General features: G+C 39.4%; 1 protein-coding gene across 1 annotated transcript in view; it reads right to left on the bottom strand.

Annotated features, from left to right (window-relative positions):
- The window catches only part of PREX2 (phosphatidylinositol-3,4,5-trisphosphate dependent Rac exchange factor 2), a 305,433-nt gene that overhangs the window by 211,506 nt on the left and 75,582 nt on the right, over positions 1-18,345 (bottom strand). The window contains exons 2-6 of the mRNA XM_040261348.1: positions 16,912-16,983; positions 13,598-13,720; positions 11,223-11,327; positions 5,785-5,886; positions 2,413-2,574 (exon numbers count right to left, since the gene is read on the bottom strand). Of these exons, the coding sequence (XP_040117282.1) occupies positions 2,413-2,574; positions 5,785-5,886; positions 11,223-11,327; positions 13,598-13,720; positions 16,912-16,983 (564 nt within the window). The remainder of the gene's footprint in view (positions 1-2,412; positions 2,575-5,784; positions 5,887-11,222; positions 11,328-13,597; positions 13,721-16,911; positions 16,984-18,345) is intronic.

The raw sequence follows: 18,345 nt of genomic DNA, 5'->3' as shown, positions 1-18,345 counted from the left end.
TTACCAGGGCCTGAATTCATCCTCCATGACTGTGTCCCTTTGTTTTCTGAGCCTCTGGAGTCTCACCAGATCGCAGTTTCTCTTTAACTTCTCAGAAGGGACAAGGCCTGAATACTGTAAAGCTTCCCCCATGCTCTCAACATGGTGAACTGAGGTGTGTAATCAGGGACTTGTTACAAGTTTCCAACCAACTGGCTGGGTCCTGCTCCAGACAGCATTCCCTCTAAAGTCCTAAAACTCTCACATCACTGTATGGCTGTGTCTTAGGCAATCATTTTCAAATCTGACTCAAGGAGACTTCATCTTGCCACTCTTTTGGGAACTGACACTCATTTTCTCTACCCTGTACCTGGAACTGTGGTCACATCGGATTTGCTCCCACCAGTTTCCTCTGTCCCCCGGTTCCATTTGTCTCTCGCACTCTAAGTTCTATAAGCCCACCGAAGAGGGTGAGGCTGGGACAGCCACTGTTGAGGCTACAAAGGACATAGTATGGACCACACAGCCTTATTCCTTTGAGTAGTTAACCAGCCCTGAACAGTGCAAGAAATAGCAACACTTTTAAAGGAATCTCTCATTTCTGAAGGGGCCCCAATTTTTACGATACACAGGAAGAAGAAACAAAATTATGACAGATTCCATTTCCCGAGAGAACCGAAAAGAGTCTTATGAAGGTTTTATTTTGGTCAAAGTCCTGCCAGAAGTCACTGACAAATCCTGCAGTTTAAAGCAAGTTTGGTGTTTCTTCCAATGTTTGAGTGACAACAGAATGGCAAAGCAAACTTTCCTCCATTTTTCTCAACCCAGCAGGACAATTGTTTTTAAGAAAGGAATTATCATCATGAATCAACTGTAAAATACACAACCATTTAAACTGATTGAAATAAGTAGCATTCATGCTGAAATAAGAGTGACCCTGAATACTTGAAATGAAAGAATACAGACAAGGAAGAAGAAAAATCAGATCCCAGTTAGCATTTTAAAAGATTCATGGTGAAGAATAGACAAATAGGAGCATTCCCTGGGGTCAGTGTTTGAGGTTTCTTTGCAAATCTGAAAGGATATAGGTTAGGTCTAAATGGAAACCAACAAATTGAAGAAAAAAAACAAATTAGTTAATTATAAAGCCCTAAAGATAAAAATAACCCCCTTGGATTTGGGTGATAATATTGGTTTGCGAACATTTTAAATCTTTTTACACTTTAAAAATGTTATCTCAATTGCTTACTTTATGACAATAAGAAATTATCCTAGTTGAAAGCTCTTGATCATCTAAATTAAGTCAATTAAAAGAAAAAAATTTAGTTTATTCTTTTGCTGTTGTTGTTGAGTTGGTAAGTTGTGTGCAACTCTTTTGCAACCCCAGTGACTAAATGCACGAGGCAAGAATACTGGAGTGGGTAGCCATTCCCTTCTCCAGGGGATCTTCCCAAACCAGGGATCAAACCTGCATCTCCTATGTCTCTTGCATTGGCAGGCAGATTCTTACCACTGAACCACCAGGAAAGCCCAGTTTTTTATAGTTTATTATAGTGCTAAAGTAATATATGGGCTCTCCTTGGTGGCTCAGATGGTAAAATACCCACCTGCAATGCAAGGGACCCACGTTTGATCCCTGGGTAGTAAAGATTCCCTGGAGAAAGGAATGGTTATCCACTCCAGTATTCTTACATGGAAAATCCCATGAACAGAGGAGCCTGGCGGGCTATGGTCCATGAGGTCACAAAAAGTCAGACACAACTGAGCGACTAAGCACACAAAGTAATACAGAGCTCCAGCTGCATGAACTAACGGACAAAATTACTACAGTTACAAACGTATTACAGATTCTGAATATCACTCTTCATTGGCTTTTTTGTCATTTCAAAAAGTCTTTCTTTAGTGAATCATGAAACCATAAAATCTGTCATCTCGAGTGCACCTTAAAAATCATGTCTCAGCCAGTTCCTTCATCTTCGAAATGAAGAAATTCAAATTTAGAGAGATGAAATAGAATAACATTCACCATGAAATACCTAGTTTAGAGTCTGAAAATAATAATATCAGGGCACAGGTTTGGAATCTTTCTCTCTCCAGGACTCAGGCTATGGATGTGGACAACTAACCGAAGTTAAGACTGGAGAAAGGATTATCACACTGCACAAACACTGAGCTTTCAAAGTTTATCATATATACCATTGTGATCGGCTCTATTGCAAAGCTTTCAGGTTGAAGTAAAATCAATTAACCACCCCTTGAAAGATATTTAAAAAGAATAATGACAACACTTTTTGGAAATAGTTAGAGCCCTCTACCATTGTCTAGAAAAAGGACCATTTATGATTCAGTCCCATCCAATGCCAGTAATACTACGCACAGCATAAGACATAACAAAACTATTTTAAGATCAATTGTTGAGTCCGATGACTGTACCTCCCAGCCTTCAATATGAGACTGCCACTCCTCTAAAACTTCCAACTTTTCCATCTGTCTCTTGGCCTCGTTGATGTTGGAACAGACGGCTTTCATGGCTTGGAGAGCTTCCACGAGTGCTGCATAGTCACTGTGTTTCCTTGGAGTCCGCTTAAGCAACTCCTGTTTATACACAAAAAACAAACCGCCCTTTGATCTTCAGCTTTCTGGGACAGCAGGTTCAGACTGACCAGGAAATGAAAACTGCAAGGATCGTGAGAGCCACTCTCAGAAGTGACATCACAAACTCCACCAAGATCAAGACCCAAAAAAAAAACACTGAATGAATAAGGGTCACCACCTGCATACACCACAGTCACTTTAACTTTTCCCTTAAAATGATGTTGTTTTTAAAAACGAAATTAGATATCTCCTTTCAAACTATCAAATATCTCACCTACAGCATGTAATTTTTTAATATGATTTATAAGTTTTTATAATTTTTATGTTTGACTTGCGCTCCAAAATGAGGACTTCTTTATATGTTGATTTCATTTCTTTAGTGTTTAAAAGAAAGGTAAACCATCAAACGAATATGTCCTATAATTTAAAAAATAATTTAAGTCCCTTACTAACACTTTTTGAGAAACTATAAAAAAGTGTCATAAATAAAGCAAATTTCTAAAATGTCTTATATCTAGTAAAAAAAGTAATTTATAAATTCCACAATATTCCATCACTAAAGGAGCAATTTATGCTGTTTTTTCCAACAACTTGGTTGTTTCTCTCTTAGTTTATTCTTTACAATTAATTCTATACACCCTTCAATAGCTTTTTCCTTTTTGTCTTTTTCTTTTTTTTTTTTCCATTCAGGATATCAGACTAGAGTAATCTTTAATCTTATAAAAGGTCTTATTTAGAAGCACAAAATTAAACATCTTCACCCACTGTCTAGACAGCTGTAACCACATTGCTTTTTAATTAGTCATTTGTTTCCTTACGACAGTTGCCATCATCATGTAACTAACACAATTAGAGAAATCCGGAGGCAAATCTTGAAGAGAATTTTCTAAATTCTCAACACAGTGGGAAAATATGCAGTTGTTATGCTCTCTTGATGTTCTTCATTGTTGACAATTCTGCCATCAACTTTGACCCTGCATTCAAAATATTCACACTCTGTTTGACAGAACCAGCACCAAAAGGATCCACGTTACTTCACTGCCAAGGTCAGGTTTAAAAAGTTATGCTGGATCACAAATCCATAAAAGAGAGATGCAGGCTTCTCCAGAAACCCTCAAGTCTGCGAGTTACTTGTAAATTATGTGGAGTGGTGAAGGCAGTCTATGGGCTATGACTGGGGGCTCCCATGGGCCTGTGCCAAGTGGGTATCTCTGGAGTTGAGACGTGAATTTAGATACTGTGAGGTAGCAAAAGAAATGACCAGTAATAACCTGTCAGTTACTGGCTATGAACCCTGTGCTGGTTGGCCAACCCAGTAATTTCAAGTTCTATAAATAAGACCAAGGTATCTTTTCTTTAAAACACTGCCTAATCCCCTAATGTTTTCTAATGAATAAATAAAAACCATCCCAAATTAAACAGAATACCAGCTCAGTTTTTCAGTTGATGGTCCAATGGAGAAAAATATCAATACCAATATATATACTGCACAAGTAGTTTTTTCCTGTTTATCTGTGAAGATAATTTTTCAAAAAGCAAAAAGATGTCATTTCTCCAAGACTTGAAGATGCTCTGAATTGACCTTTCTTCCTAAAGCAAGGATATGTCCATGTTCCTATCTCTGAGGTCACCTGAGGTCATCCTTTGTCAGAAATGAGTTGATTTAGAACAACCACTTGACTTGATATCTTTCTTTTAATATCACCATCCCTTCTGATTCTTAAAACAAATCCTCGGGATTCCAAAACCAGGAATAGGAATAAGAGGAGTGATGAGAATACATGCAAATGTGTCACCAAATCAGAGGTCAGAAGGGACTACCAGAGAGATGGGGGTCACATCTGCATCAACCCTGTACACTCCCTGAAGACGGTGCCACAGGTCTACAGACCAAGACATCCCTATGCTAGCTTCTCTCGATGTGAGCTAACCAAGCGATTCACACTTGTTTTCTTTTAATAAGAAATCCTTTTCAAAGAAAATTTTCATTGAAGTCTAATGTATGCAACTGACAAAAACTATAATGAAAAAATGTATTTATAGTTCAAATTCATAACATCTATTTCTCAAAAAGTAAATCAATTAAGAATACCAGTTAGTATGTCCATAGCATTTCTGAGTTTGTTTTCTAATTTAGATACTAAGAAGTAGTTAATATATTAAAATAAATCAGAATCAAATACACGAGTAATAACGGCTAACATGTATGGAGTGCATACTATGCTAAATGATTTGTATAAAATAGCTTAATCAATTATTAGGTACTCCTTTATGTATATGAATACATATTTATGTATATCTGTGTACACATAGATATACATATATACATATATGTATACATAGATATACATACATTTACACATTCTTTTAGGTATTTATTATAATTTCATATCATCATTTCTGTTTCATACATGAAACCCATGCCTTTAAGAGGTTAGATTACAATCTGACTCATGCAGCTAGTAAGCAGAAGGTGTAGGACTTGAACTCAGAACTCAGATGTTCAACTACTACCCCCAACTGACTATTCAGATGCCACATTTCCAAAAAAATTCCTTTCCAGAATTAGTATTCTAATCTATTCAAATATCCTTATAATATGAGCAATATTTAGTACATTACAATGTGTTTTCCATAATAAAACTTTTGATCATTTGTAATGAGGCCATGGATCTATGATCATAGGCATTTCCTGTCTTCCAGAGGCAGAGTTTTCTTATAACTGTCTTTCCATGTTCTATCATTTATTATTCCATGTGACCCACTCCATTACTTGTAATAATGACTGAAAAAAATCAGGCTCTGAGATTATGTAACTTAGCCTTAACTTTATTAGCATCAAGAAGTCACCAATGGTTGAGGAAAGGAAAAAAAATACACCAACAGTAGGTTTACTGAAGATAAAGTGCTATATAAACTGGTCATAATGTACTTAATGGGATTTGTCTTGAAACTAATGTGTTTATACTAAAGGTAACTCAAACAAGTATTGTTTTTTTATGAAGAGCACAAAAAGTCTCTATTCCCAGACATTTGTTCCCTACTCTCTATATAAATTAGTGACAAAATAGCTTTTTTTCCCAATAACTGTATTTGTCTTTTCTTTAGAATGTCAGACTATTAAAAATTTTTTTTTATTTTTAAAAAGATCATCAGCAAAAATATACAGGTACAAGGGAAATGCAACAATGAAGAAAACACAAAAAGTACCTTCAAAAGTAGAGGGTATTTGCATATTCTTTGTATTGGCGTTACCAAGTATCCTTCCAGAGGGACATCTGTGTTCTTCCGTCCTCCGAGCAGCATGCAGTTCTGGGGTGGAAATACAGACAACGAGTTATATTTTTAAGCCTGATTCTCTCATAAACTTTTCTGTTGAAAACTTGTGAAAGCATGTCTCTGTATAACTTCTGTCTCTGAGAAATGCATGTGTGTGTGTGCTCGGTCATGTCTGACTCTTTGTGACCCCATGGATGGTAGCCCACCAGACTCTTCTGTCCATGGGATTCTCTAGGCAAGAATGCTGGAGTGGGTTGGCATACCCTCCTCCAGAGGATCTTCCCGACCCAGGGATTGAACTCATATCTCCTGTGTTGCAGTCAGATTCTTTACCACTGGGGAAGCCCAAGAAAAGCACATTTAGTTACAAATAAAATTTACAGGAGAGAAAGGAAATAATTTTGCATTTCAGATTAGAGACCAAAATGTGTTTTCAGTCTTTATCTTGAAAATGAATTCACATATATCTACCTGAGTATGAAGTCTGAGGAAGAAGACAGAAAGTCAAAGATGGAGGAATGAATTAATGGAGAGATGTTGAGTGGATGGATGGATGTGCTGAGAAAAAGAAACAGAGATGAACGGATGAATTAAAGGAGAGATGGATGAGTGGATAGATGGATGGATGTACCGATGGATGGATGTGCTGACAGATGAATAAACAGATGCACACGTACATATACACATCATGCTTGGGGAGAGGTGTAGTGATGCAGAAGATCAGGCCTGGAGATGACCGGGTTCTCCCCATGCCCTGCCATTGGCAAATGGTGCAACTAGGACCAATTTCAAGGTTCTAATTTTCCTCTCTGTTAAACAGGCCGGTTTTAATCCAGTGATCTCTAAGCCACTTTGAACTGTAATACCTCACCAACGATACTGGACAGCCAGTCTCAGAGAAGGAGGTCAGATATGATCTCCACAGAGGCAAGATGAAAGGAGAAAACTCAAAGCCAGCAATCACACTGAAATGAAATGGAAGCAGCTTCCGTTTATTGAAAGTGACAGTCAAGAGAATCGATGCTGATAAAGACTTGATCCTCTTAAGCATTTCATCTTTATTCTGTGTTTAAGCTGCAGTGACAATATAAAAAAATTTTTTTAAATAGTTTTAATTTAAAAATTTTTTACAAACTTTTTTTGGCTGTGCCACAAGACTCATAAGATCTTCTTAGTTCCCTGACCAGAGATTAAACCTGGGCCCTGGCAGTGAAAATGCCAATTCCTAACCACTGGACTGCCAGGGCATTCCCTAAAAAGTAGTTTTGAAACTGGTGTCAAAAACCTGTTTCTGCAGCACCTATCATGGTGACTGGCACAGAGAAAGCCGATAATAAATATTCAACAAAGGAAGAAAAGGGCTCCTCAAGCATCATACTGATAATTGAATGACCTGTATACCACTATCTTTTAAAAGACAGTCTTACATTCAGCAAGAGGAGAGACTGAGTGCTGAGCAGGAAAGGAGATAAAAGGAACAATGATGGAAACAGAACAATGGCACCCACCCCACCCCCACCCCCACTGCCTTGAGCAACCGAGTTCAGCTCCAATCTGTGCAACTAACTGGGCAAAACCAGCTCCGTGACTTTCACTTCACCAGCAACCTTAGACAGAGCAGCAAATAAGTGTCCCATTCAAATCTGTTCTTTGGAGGTTTCAACCCCTATTGCAATCAAGTCATCAAAGTAACTCTTTCCACCTGTCATGGTACTATCCCCGGAGAAACCCTATGTATTAATAACATATCTACGTACCATTCTACTTCCAGTGATGTTTCGGTGTTCCCGTAGAGTGAACACTCCTTATACCTGCAGCCACCCCCTGTACCTAGCCCTGGGCTAAAGCACCCTAAGCAGCTCATGACTTGCTGTTGGGGCTTCCCAGGTGGCTCAGTGGTAAAGAATTCACTTGCCAATGAAGGAGACACAAGAGACGTGTGTTCGATCTCTGGGTTAGGAAGATACCCTGGAGTAGGAAATGGCAACCTGCTCCAGTATTCTTTTCTGGAGAATTCCATGGACAGGGGAGCCTGATGGGCTCCAGTCCATGGGGCCACAGAGAGTCAGACACAACTGAGTGATTAAGTAGCAGCAACCTGCTTTTATTTTCTTATCCATTAGTACTACATAGACTACAAACTCCCTTCCTAAAAGCTGAGGTTGGTTATCATTTTTTCTTTTTAAAATTTTTATTGGAGTATAGCTGATTTACAATATTGCGTTAGTTCCTGCTGTACAGCAAAGTGAATCCTTTATACATATACACAGATCCACTCTTTTTCAGATTCTTTTCCCATATAGGTCATTACAGAGAACTAAGTGGAGTTCCCTGAGCTGTATCGTAAGTCCTTATTAGACTGGCTTGTGAGAGTCACCTCTCTACATAAGTAGACAGAAAATATATTTCCTAAATAAACTCCCAGAAAGTGGAAAGTGGAGTCACTCAGTCGTGTCCGACTCTTTGTAACCCCATGGACTGTAGCCTACCAGGCTCCTCCATCCATGGGATTTTCCAGGCAATAGTACTGCAGTGGATAGCCATTTACTTCTCCAGGGGATCTTCCCGACCCAGGGATCAAACCCAGGTCTCCCGCATCATAGACAGATGCTTTACCATCTGAGCCACCCCAGAGAGTCCGCCAATCCTAAAAACTTACTCAGGTGATGGCATATGCAAGTACCCAAAATTATAACATCATCATACCATATCTGTAAACCCTTAATATTTTCCAAGGGGTGATTGCTATTATCCCTATTTAATGAGTAAGGAAAATGACACCAGAGATGTAGTGAATTTCCTAAAGTCATCCAGATAATTAGTGTCCACTTGGTGCCAAGGTAAGAACTAGCAAAGCCAGGGTCTTCCTAACAGCAGCATCTGGGACTTTGGATATGTAGCAGAGGCCCAGCTCTGCTGAGAACAGAGTGCCCTGAGGGGGACAGCAGAGTTGTGAGACTTCACAGGGAGCCCCATTAGTCCAAAGGTGCAGGAACTTCCTCTGGCCATGTCAGAGAGAAGAGACCAGTAAATTCTTTTCCCCCAAACAACTGATGTGTGTGCATGCTAAGTTGCTTCAGCCATGTCCAACTCTTTGCAACCCTATGGACTGTAGCCCTCCAGGCCCCTCTGTCCATGGGATTCTCCAGGCAAGAATACTGGAGTGGGTTGGCATGCCCTCCTCCAGGGGATCTTCCTGACCCAGGGATCAAACCATCTCCTGCGTCTCCTGCATTGCAGGAGGATTCTTTCACCATTGAGCAACCAGGGAGGCCCAAAACAACTGTTATACTAAACTAAATTGTGGGCGGGGGGACAACAATTTCAGGACTCTCTGGAAATCAATTAAAGTCAACAAATTGAGAAGTGTTTATTCATGAAAAACTGCTGAACTTCAGGTAAGAACAGAGGACTTGGTGGCATTCTTGCCTGGGCTCTTCCCTTTCTTCCCCCACTTCCCCACCCCCGCCAAACAGGGTCATCCTCAGCTCATCCTGCATCGTGGCCCAGTCACAGCAGCACTGGCTGCAAACCAGCTATCAGAGGGGACTGCAGAGGGCAAAATCCCACACCCAGGAGTGTTGGCAATGTAGCACACTGCCTAAGAAAAATGGGAACGCTCACAATTATGCTAGCCTGAGACTTTGGTCCTGCTTGGGGCAAACGTCAGACTGTGTACATGCAGAGAAGCAATGAGATGATGCCCCCTTAAGAAGAAAAACCCAGGTCTGAGTTAGAAACTGCCTGCTCTGTGAATGTGTCCCCCCACACTCCCACACAGATCCAGAAATCAGATGGATCGTGATGTTCAATTTACCTCTGACAAATTCCCAACTGACCACTAAGTTAAAAAGTCAGAGGAGTGATGCCTAAAGGAAAAACTAAGTTATAAAACAAAAACTGAGTGAAGTCGGCGGCAGCAGCTGCGTATACAAAAGACACAGATTCTCAAATTCAATCCACGCAAGTTACTAAAAACAAAACAAACAAAAAAATAATAACCAGCCTCAGGGAAATAAGACTTCCTAAGTTAAGATGCATATTGTATTCCCTAGATAAATTATTAATAAAAGAAAAGACCTGAACATAAACCCTGTTTCAGCAATTCTACTCTAAGTATTTACCCAAGAGAATGAAAATGTATATCCACACACAGACTTGTACATGAATATTCATAATATTAGAACTGCCCAAACTGGACATATCCTGACTTTACTAAGAAATCTTCTCTCCGAAATGACTTCAAGGATCTTCAAGGCCCACCACTACTACAGTCAATTGTTGATCCATTATTTATAAACTGGCAAATGGATAAACAAAACACAATGGAATATTATTCAGCAATAACAATGAATGGCGTATGGATACATGTTATAACAAGGATGAACCTCAAAATCATTTTAGTCAGCAAAAGAAGCCAGGCATTAAAAGATTGTATTGTACTGTATTCCATTTCTATGAAATCTCCAGAAAAGGCAAACCTAGAGAGATGGAGAGCAAATAGGTGACTGCCTAGAGCTAATAGTGGGAGTGGAAATGAGTTGTAAACAGGCATTTTATTTTTCCTATTTTAGAGCCTGATCCAGGCTCTAAAACCGGATGGTGGAGATGGCCTCTCCAAAATATCACTGAATTCTATTTACAGTGAGGTTTTCACTGGCAATTATGATGTTTAAGTAACTGCCAAAATACGCATTTATTTGTACTATTCTAAAGAAATTAAACAGATTTTTCTCTTTTCATGAACAGTGAATGAAGAATATATGTAGGAGAAAGGTCAGTCTGGAAAATTCTTTTCTACCATCCTCACGAAGTGTTTCCTTCCTGTCACTGCCCTACTTAGAGCTCTCTAAGCAGCAGTAAATGAAACTCTAGAGACTGGAGGGATATAAAAGCAATGGTGAACTCTGACATAAACGTCTTCTCTTACTAAGAACCTGTGGTCTCATAACTCGTCAACCAGGAGGGGGCATGGCAGTGTTTCTCCATGAACAAGCGTCTCCCAACTCTTGCTGCTTTTCATTTCATTCACTCATTTCATGTGTGTGTGTGTGTGTGTGTGTGTGATTTTAAGAGTATATATCAGAATGGCCAAAAAGTTCATTCAGGTTTTTCCAGCTGATATAACAGAAAACACTTAATAAACTTTTCAACCAACTCAATTTATTACTATATACATTTACTGAAGTACAGTTGATTTACAGTCTCACTTCTTACATTTCTCAAAGGACTCTCTAGCTTCCTAGCAGGGATATGTTAAAAACAGATGTCACACAAGCAGTTCTAACACTACCCTGATGCTATTCCTTGGCTCTCAGTGGACCTATCAACAAATAACAGCATATGGTGACACATAAATATATACTTACCAGCAGAAATGTCCGGATTGTTCTTATTTTGTTAAGTTCAAAGAGCAATTTCTGTGCCTTCTCATGATTACTACAATATTCATCATAGATGCGAAACTTGTCTTTCTGTAAATTTAAGAATACATTAGAGTCATTTTATTAGCCATTTTGAAATATGAAGGGTGATGTTTATGAACAAACTTTATTGTTTACTACATTTCAAGAGCCATACTGTGTGTATATAGGAATATGTTTATTTTTTCTGACCCATGAAGGGATGGATCTAGGAAGGGGACAGACTTATATTTATAACAATCCAATATGATGTACACAATAAAAGGTAAATGTATCAAGTGGTAGCAGATTACAGACAAGAGAGCATTTAGCTTTAGTGGGAGGGTTCAGTTACAGCTTTAGAAAAGATATCATATCCAGGCAAGGGCAGGGAGATGAATCTACAATTCCCCAGCAGGGAGAGGGAAGAATGTATTTTGGTGGAAGGAAAAGCTTGTGTCAGGTCACAGAGGAACAGGACATAGTGCCCTGCAGGTCACATGCACCAATCTGGACAGTTTAAAAGGGGTACTGACAGAGCAGACAATATTCAGCAACAAGCAACTAAGATAGTGACAAACCTTGAAGATGTTACATCTGAAAGGTCATCTCAGAGATACTTGTTTGCATATAAAAGTAAGGAAATGCAGCTACTTTCAAATAGCTGTCATATTTATTATAATGGATTTACAAATCTTTGTAGCTCCGAAACACAAAACTAGGACCACTAGGTGCAAACTGCAAAGGCCATGATGGGCAGTGACAGGCAGATTCCGGATTAATATAGCGATTTTTCCAACGTTTAGAGTTATCACTAAAAGTGATCAAGGAAAAGCAAGATGAACAATCTTCACAGGTGCTACAGAAAGAATACTTTCCTAAAAGGAGAAATGTCACACCACCCTGATCTCTAAGCTCTCTTCCATCTATAAGGTTTTCTACAAGTGACGATGATTAATATCTATCAAAGTGGTCCAAATAAAAGAGGAAGACACAGAAAAGGTAGTGATCAAAGAGTAGAAGAGAAGTGTGTCCTCTGAAATTTCTAAGACATGCATTTAGAAACACTGAGTGCTATTTTACACAGCCAGCAGAAAATTGATCGAATGACTTTATTTCAAGAGATGGTATGAACCAGAAGAAAACAAACTTCAGAAATAGTTCAGCTAAATTCGTGGCTGACAGATTCATAGTGTGTTACTGAGGAAATGGATGTCAGGGAGCAAGATTCCCATGTGCAACCCAGGACTCAGTAACCCAGCAACCACTCCAGCTGGCAGGAGATCTGCATTCTTTCATGAAGGGGAACAGTCTGGATTAAGTGGACACAAATGCACATGACTTAGAGTTGTACCCAAGGAAAGTGTCATCTCCCTATGCTCAAGGAGTCTCTCTCTTTCATAGAATTATTTTTACGGAATATTTTCTGATACTTAAAATAACATGTACAGAGTCTGCTCACTATATAGATCTAGAAACTACACATCATTACTTTATAAAAGACCAACTAGAAATAAAAAAATAAATGAAAATGGATTTCAACGACAAAATACTCATACACGATTTTTAAACAGAACACTAATCGTATAGCATTTTGATAAATAAATGGATTCTAATGGGTATTCTGAAAATTAGCAACAGGAGAATGATAGAAATAGAGGCAATACTTTTCTTTTGTCAGTATGAATGCTCTTTAGTTCTGAAAACAATGTTCACTATACAGGTGGCTTCTTACCTTGCAAATTGACTGCATAAATAATTTCAGCTATCATGTGTAAAGAGATGAAAATGATCATACAAGCATGACATCTAATTTGAAACAACTGAGTACTGACTGGCTTGCTCTTCCTCTGCACTGCTCCGTACAAGCCTCTGAGAAAAATTCAGATGCAAGCATGTGTGTACCTTGAGGGACCAGGTCTGTTCATCTCCAGGTTTGTCAGAAGTCAATGAACAAGAGAACGTTTTGACTAACACAAGGCTCATCGCACCATTATAAGAGTGAGGATTTTCTGCTCCATGTTTGAGAGTAACATAAAAATCCATTCATTATGAACAGCCTGAATATTCATTAGAATTCAAAGCTACAGCGGATGCGAAAAACTAACTCGTTGGGAAAAAAGAAAAGCCTGTTTATTCTGCACTGAATAAAATGGATGATGCGAGGCCCCCTCCCCTTTTCTGGCTCTAAGTGGAAGATTTCACTGGCCTTAAAAGACCCCAAACTTTTTTTGGTGTCAGATTTTACTCCTAATGCTGAATTCCCACATACTACTCTGCCAAAAGGGAAACCTTAAATGCTAAGGGGGAAAGCTTTTAAAATAAACAGAAATTGATCCTACAAACTGAAGAAAGCAGGTTCCCACTTCTTGCTGAGCGTTAGGTTCTGGATGTAAGCACTCTTCCACGACCTTTAAGAATTCTTTATGTACTGCAAGGATATCCTCAATGTTTGAGAACAGCATCTGTAAATAAACGTGTAAATGCAATAGTGAGGCAAGTTGGGAAAAAAAATCCTATGGGCATATAGTATTTTCTCTCCACGTTGAGAACACTGGTGGAGAGCTGCCCTTTCCCACCCACCCGGCTGGCAGAGCACCCATTCTGTCTGGACGTCTGGTCCCCTCCCACACAATTCTGGGAACCACCGAAAACCTGATCCAGGTTCTCAGGACAATCCCAAGTGACTGAATCCAAGCATGACAGTCCCATCCCACAAACGACAGTGGGCGGCAGGTAGAAAACCAGACTTGCTGGCCAGCTTTAGAGGAAGGGCTTCTCTGCTCGTAGAAGTTATTGCTATGTGCGTCAAAGTATTGTCATGTTTCCGTGAGTAACAGGAATCTTTTGCTTGCAACCAAAAGCACCCAAACTATTAATAAAATACTCCATGGTAAGGAGAACAGATAAGTTATTACTCAATTCAATGGAAAATAGAAATGCCTATAAAATTCATGGGGAGTTTTTATTTTCAGTAAAATAACAGAGCAAGTTAGGATCCAAAATAAATATCAATGATTACATGTACAGTTTAAACGAGTAGTAACAACTATGGCATGATTCTCATTTACTATCTTTCCCCCTCTTTTTTCCCCAAAACTCTTCACAATTTTCCTTCCCTATGGTTTAAAAGGGAATGCTCATACATTTGTGAGCTGAAGGTATTGTGTGGACATTTTCTGCACCAACGGACCATCCAAATCATTTGCTCCTCAGGAGTCAGAGCCTTGAAGTCACAATGGGCCACATCCCACCTTCCAGGCCCCTCCAGTAATCCTCTCACACACGGTTCAACTCCCTCCCCTTCAGAGACTTGGAAGTTTTTGGACTTGAGGTTATTTTTCTTCTTCCTTTCAAAAGTTTCCAAGGTCTTGGCCAAAAAAAAATTCCCATCTTCTACACCATCCCCATAACCCTCCATTTCTTTTCCCAAATCCTATTTTCTTGTTTTCTTGCTATCATCCACACAGGTGCCTGGCACAGAACTTATTCTGTGGCATTATACTTATATCCTCCTGGCATTCCTCTCCTTGTTATTCTTTGGAACTCTAAATTCAAATGGATATATCTTTCCTTTCCTCCTTTGCCTTTAGCTTCTCTTCTTTTCTCAGATGTTTCTAAGGCCTCCTCTAACAACCATTTTGCCTTTTTGCATTTCTTTTTCTTGGGGATGGCCTTGATCACGGCCTCCTGTACAATGTCATGAACCTCCCTCCATAGTTCTTCAGGCACTCTGTCTAGCAGATCTAATCTCTTGAATCTATTTGTCACTTCCACTGTATAATCGTTAGGGATTTGATTTAGGGCATACCTGAAAGGTCTAGTAGTTATCCCTATTTTCTTCCATTTAAGTCTGAATTTGGCAATAAGGAGTTCATGATCTAAGCCACAGTCAGCTGCCGGTCTTGTTTTAGCTGACTGTATAGAGCTTTTCCATCTTTGGCTACAAAGTATATAATCAATCTGATTCTGGTGTTGACCATCTGGTGATGTCCATGTGTAGAGTCTTCTCTTATGTTGTTGAAAGAAAGTGTTTGCTATGAACAGTGAGTTCTCTTGGCAAAACTCTATTAGCCTTTGGTGTGCTTTATTTTGTACTCCAAGGCCAAATTTGCCTTTTACTCTAGGTATCTTGACCTCCTACTTTTGTATTCCAGTCCCCTATAATGAAAAGGACATATTTTGGGGGTATTAGTGCTAGAAGGTCTTGTAGGTCTTCATAGAACCATTCAACTTTAGCTTCTTCAGCATTACTGGTTGAGGCATAGACTTGGATTACTATGATATTGAATGGTTTGCCTTGGAAACGAATAGAGATCATTCTGTCATTTTTGAGACTACATCCAAGTACTGCATTTTGGACTCTTGTTGACTATGAGGGCTACTCCATTTCTTCTAAGGGATTCTTGCCCACAGGAGTAGATATAATGGTCATTTGAGTTAAATTCACCCATTCCAGTCCATTTTAGTTCACTGATTCCTAAAATGTCGATGTTCATTCTTGCCATCTCCTGTTTGACCACTTCTAATTTACATTGTTTCATGGACCTAATGTTCCAAGTTCCTAAGCAATACTGTTCTTTACAGCATCGTATTTTATTTCCATCACCAGTCACTTACACAACTGAGTGTTGTTTTTGCTTTGGTTCCACCTCTTCATTCTTTCTGGAGTTATTTCTCCACTTCCCAATATGTAGCATATTGGGCACCTAACAACCCGGGGAGTTTATCATCTTTCATTTTTCTATCTTTTTGCCTTTTCGTACTGTTCATGGGGTTCTCAAGGCAAGAATACTGAAGTGGTTTGCCATTCCCTTCTTCAGTGTACCATGTTTTGTTGGAACTCTCCACGATAACCTGTCCATGTGGGGTGGCCCTACACAGCATGGCTCATAGTTTCATTGAGACAAAACTTTGCCAGCAAAGGTCCATCTGGTCAAAGCCATGGTTTTTCCAGTAGTCATGTATGGATGTGAGAGTTGGACCATAAAGAAAGTTGAGCACCGAAGAATTGATGCTTTTGAACTGTGGTTGCTGGAGAAGACTCTTGAGAGTCCCTTGGACTGCAAGGAGATCAAACCAGTCCATCCTAAAGGAAATCAGTCCTGAATATTCACTGGAAGGACTGATGCTGAAGCTGAAACTCCAATACTTTGGAATCTGATGCAAAGACTGACTCATTAGAAAAGACCCTGATGCGGGGAGAGATTGAAGGCAGGAGAAGGGGACGACAGAGGATGAAAATGGTTGGATGGCTTCACTGACTTGATGGACATGAGTTTGAGTAAGCTCCGGGAGTTGGTGATGGACAGGGAAGCCTGATGTGCTGCAGTCCATGGGGTGGCAAAGAGTCAGACACGACTGAGCAACTGAACTGAACTCCCTGGCATTCCAGTGGTTAACTCTTTGCTCTTTAAATGCAGGTGGTGAGGGTTCGATTCCTGGTCAGGGAGCTAAGATCTCACATGCTTAGTGGCAAAAAAAAAAAAAAAACATAAACCAGAAATGATATTGTAACAAATTTAATAAAGACTTAAAAAAACAGCTTATACTGGAACTGGAGAGAAGTGGACAAGCCCTGAGGTAACATCCCACGGGTGACGTTTTATCTGAGGGGACCGTGTGCTGGGGTCAAGGGTCAGCTGCACCTCCTCACCTTCACAGTTTCTTCTGTTACATTTTTGTCAAACTTTGATGCTGCGCACTGGTTCATCCGGTGCAAGAACGCCTGCAGGAAACAAGAAAAGATATTATGAAGACAACATGGGGTTAACCAAGTAAATGAGTATTGATCCGAATCAATTGTTTTTTTATAAGAATGCAGTAACTATCAAGTGTAATAGTTTTGTTGTATCAATAAAAGACAGAAACCTTGTGCACTGTTTGTTTCTCTGACCTGGGGATTATATTTCCTTTATAGTTTGGGACACGGCCAAAAGGGATCATGTGGATATGAATTAAATGTGTTTACCAAGATCTCAAAGTTCTGCAGTAAAATACTTAAGAGTCAAATGTTGCCTAAACATCTAAGTCTTGTGAAGCACAAAGGACCAAAATTTAGCCAAAAGGGGACTTTTAACATAAACAAAAGGGCCAGAAATTCTAAAGGGATCCCTTTACAAGTGAGAGAGATTGAGGGAGTGAGGAAGGAAGGGAGAAAGAAAAAGAGACTTTCAAGAAGGAATGGAAGAATTTCCCATCCTCTCCTGCCTGCCCCGAGTTTTTGTATTTCTGGGATCGGGTTCAGAGCTCTCTAAAGCCCTATGGTAGGCAAATAAGTTCATTAGTATTTCAAAGATCTAGACTCTTTCTGGTGGTCATTAAGCCCGTGATGAAATAAGCTATTGTTTTTACAAAGAAAACAAAAAAGAGTTATTTATACTGGGCCTTAAAAATGTTTAGAAGGAAAAAAATGACTTTCCATCCAGCAAATCTGGTCTGGGTCCTCAAAACAAGGTCCATTAACTACCTAGAGACCAGGCGAGACCATTCCTTCCTTTATCTGTCCTAAAAGCTCCAGCTACTACCTGCCAGGTCAGGGCACACAGAAGCTGGAAGGAATCTGGAGATACTCCACCAAACAAATGAAAATTAATGTAAGAATGTCTGTAGTGTGCAGGGCTCCTCTGTCTATGGAATTTTCCAGGCAAGAATACCAGAGTGGGTTACCATTCCGTTCTCCAGGGGATCTTTCCAACCCAGGGATCAAACCCAAGTCTCCCGCATTGAAGGCACACTCTTTACTGTCTCAGCCACCAGGGAATCCCATATTTACAAAGATTTAAAAGATTAACAAAACACAGGATTGTTCATAATATTCCAAAATCATCACCCTCAAGACATTGTTAATAACAATACAAAATGACACAACACTTCTGAGGACAACTTAGTATAAATCTCAGATTTTTAAGTGGGCGTTTCCTTTAACCCAGCAATTCTATCTCTTGGAATCTATCCTAAGAAAATTATCAGACAAGGGGTTTCAATGTATTGATTATAGAAGCAAAAACAGGGGAAACAACTTAAAAGCTCATCATTAAGGGGATCATTTAATATATTATGGTACATGCAAACTACAGAATACTGGGGA

Source organism: Oryx dammah, unplaced genomic scaffold, assembly GCF_014754425.2.
Source record: "Oryx dammah isolate SB20612 unplaced genomic scaffold, SCBI_Odam_1.1 HiC_scaffold_19, whole genome shotgun sequence".
NCBI lineage: Eukaryota > Metazoa > Chordata > Mammalia > Artiodactyla > Bovidae > Oryx > Oryx dammah.
Note: the sequence above shows the minus strand (reverse complement) of the source record. Positions and strands in the feature narration are given on the sequence as shown.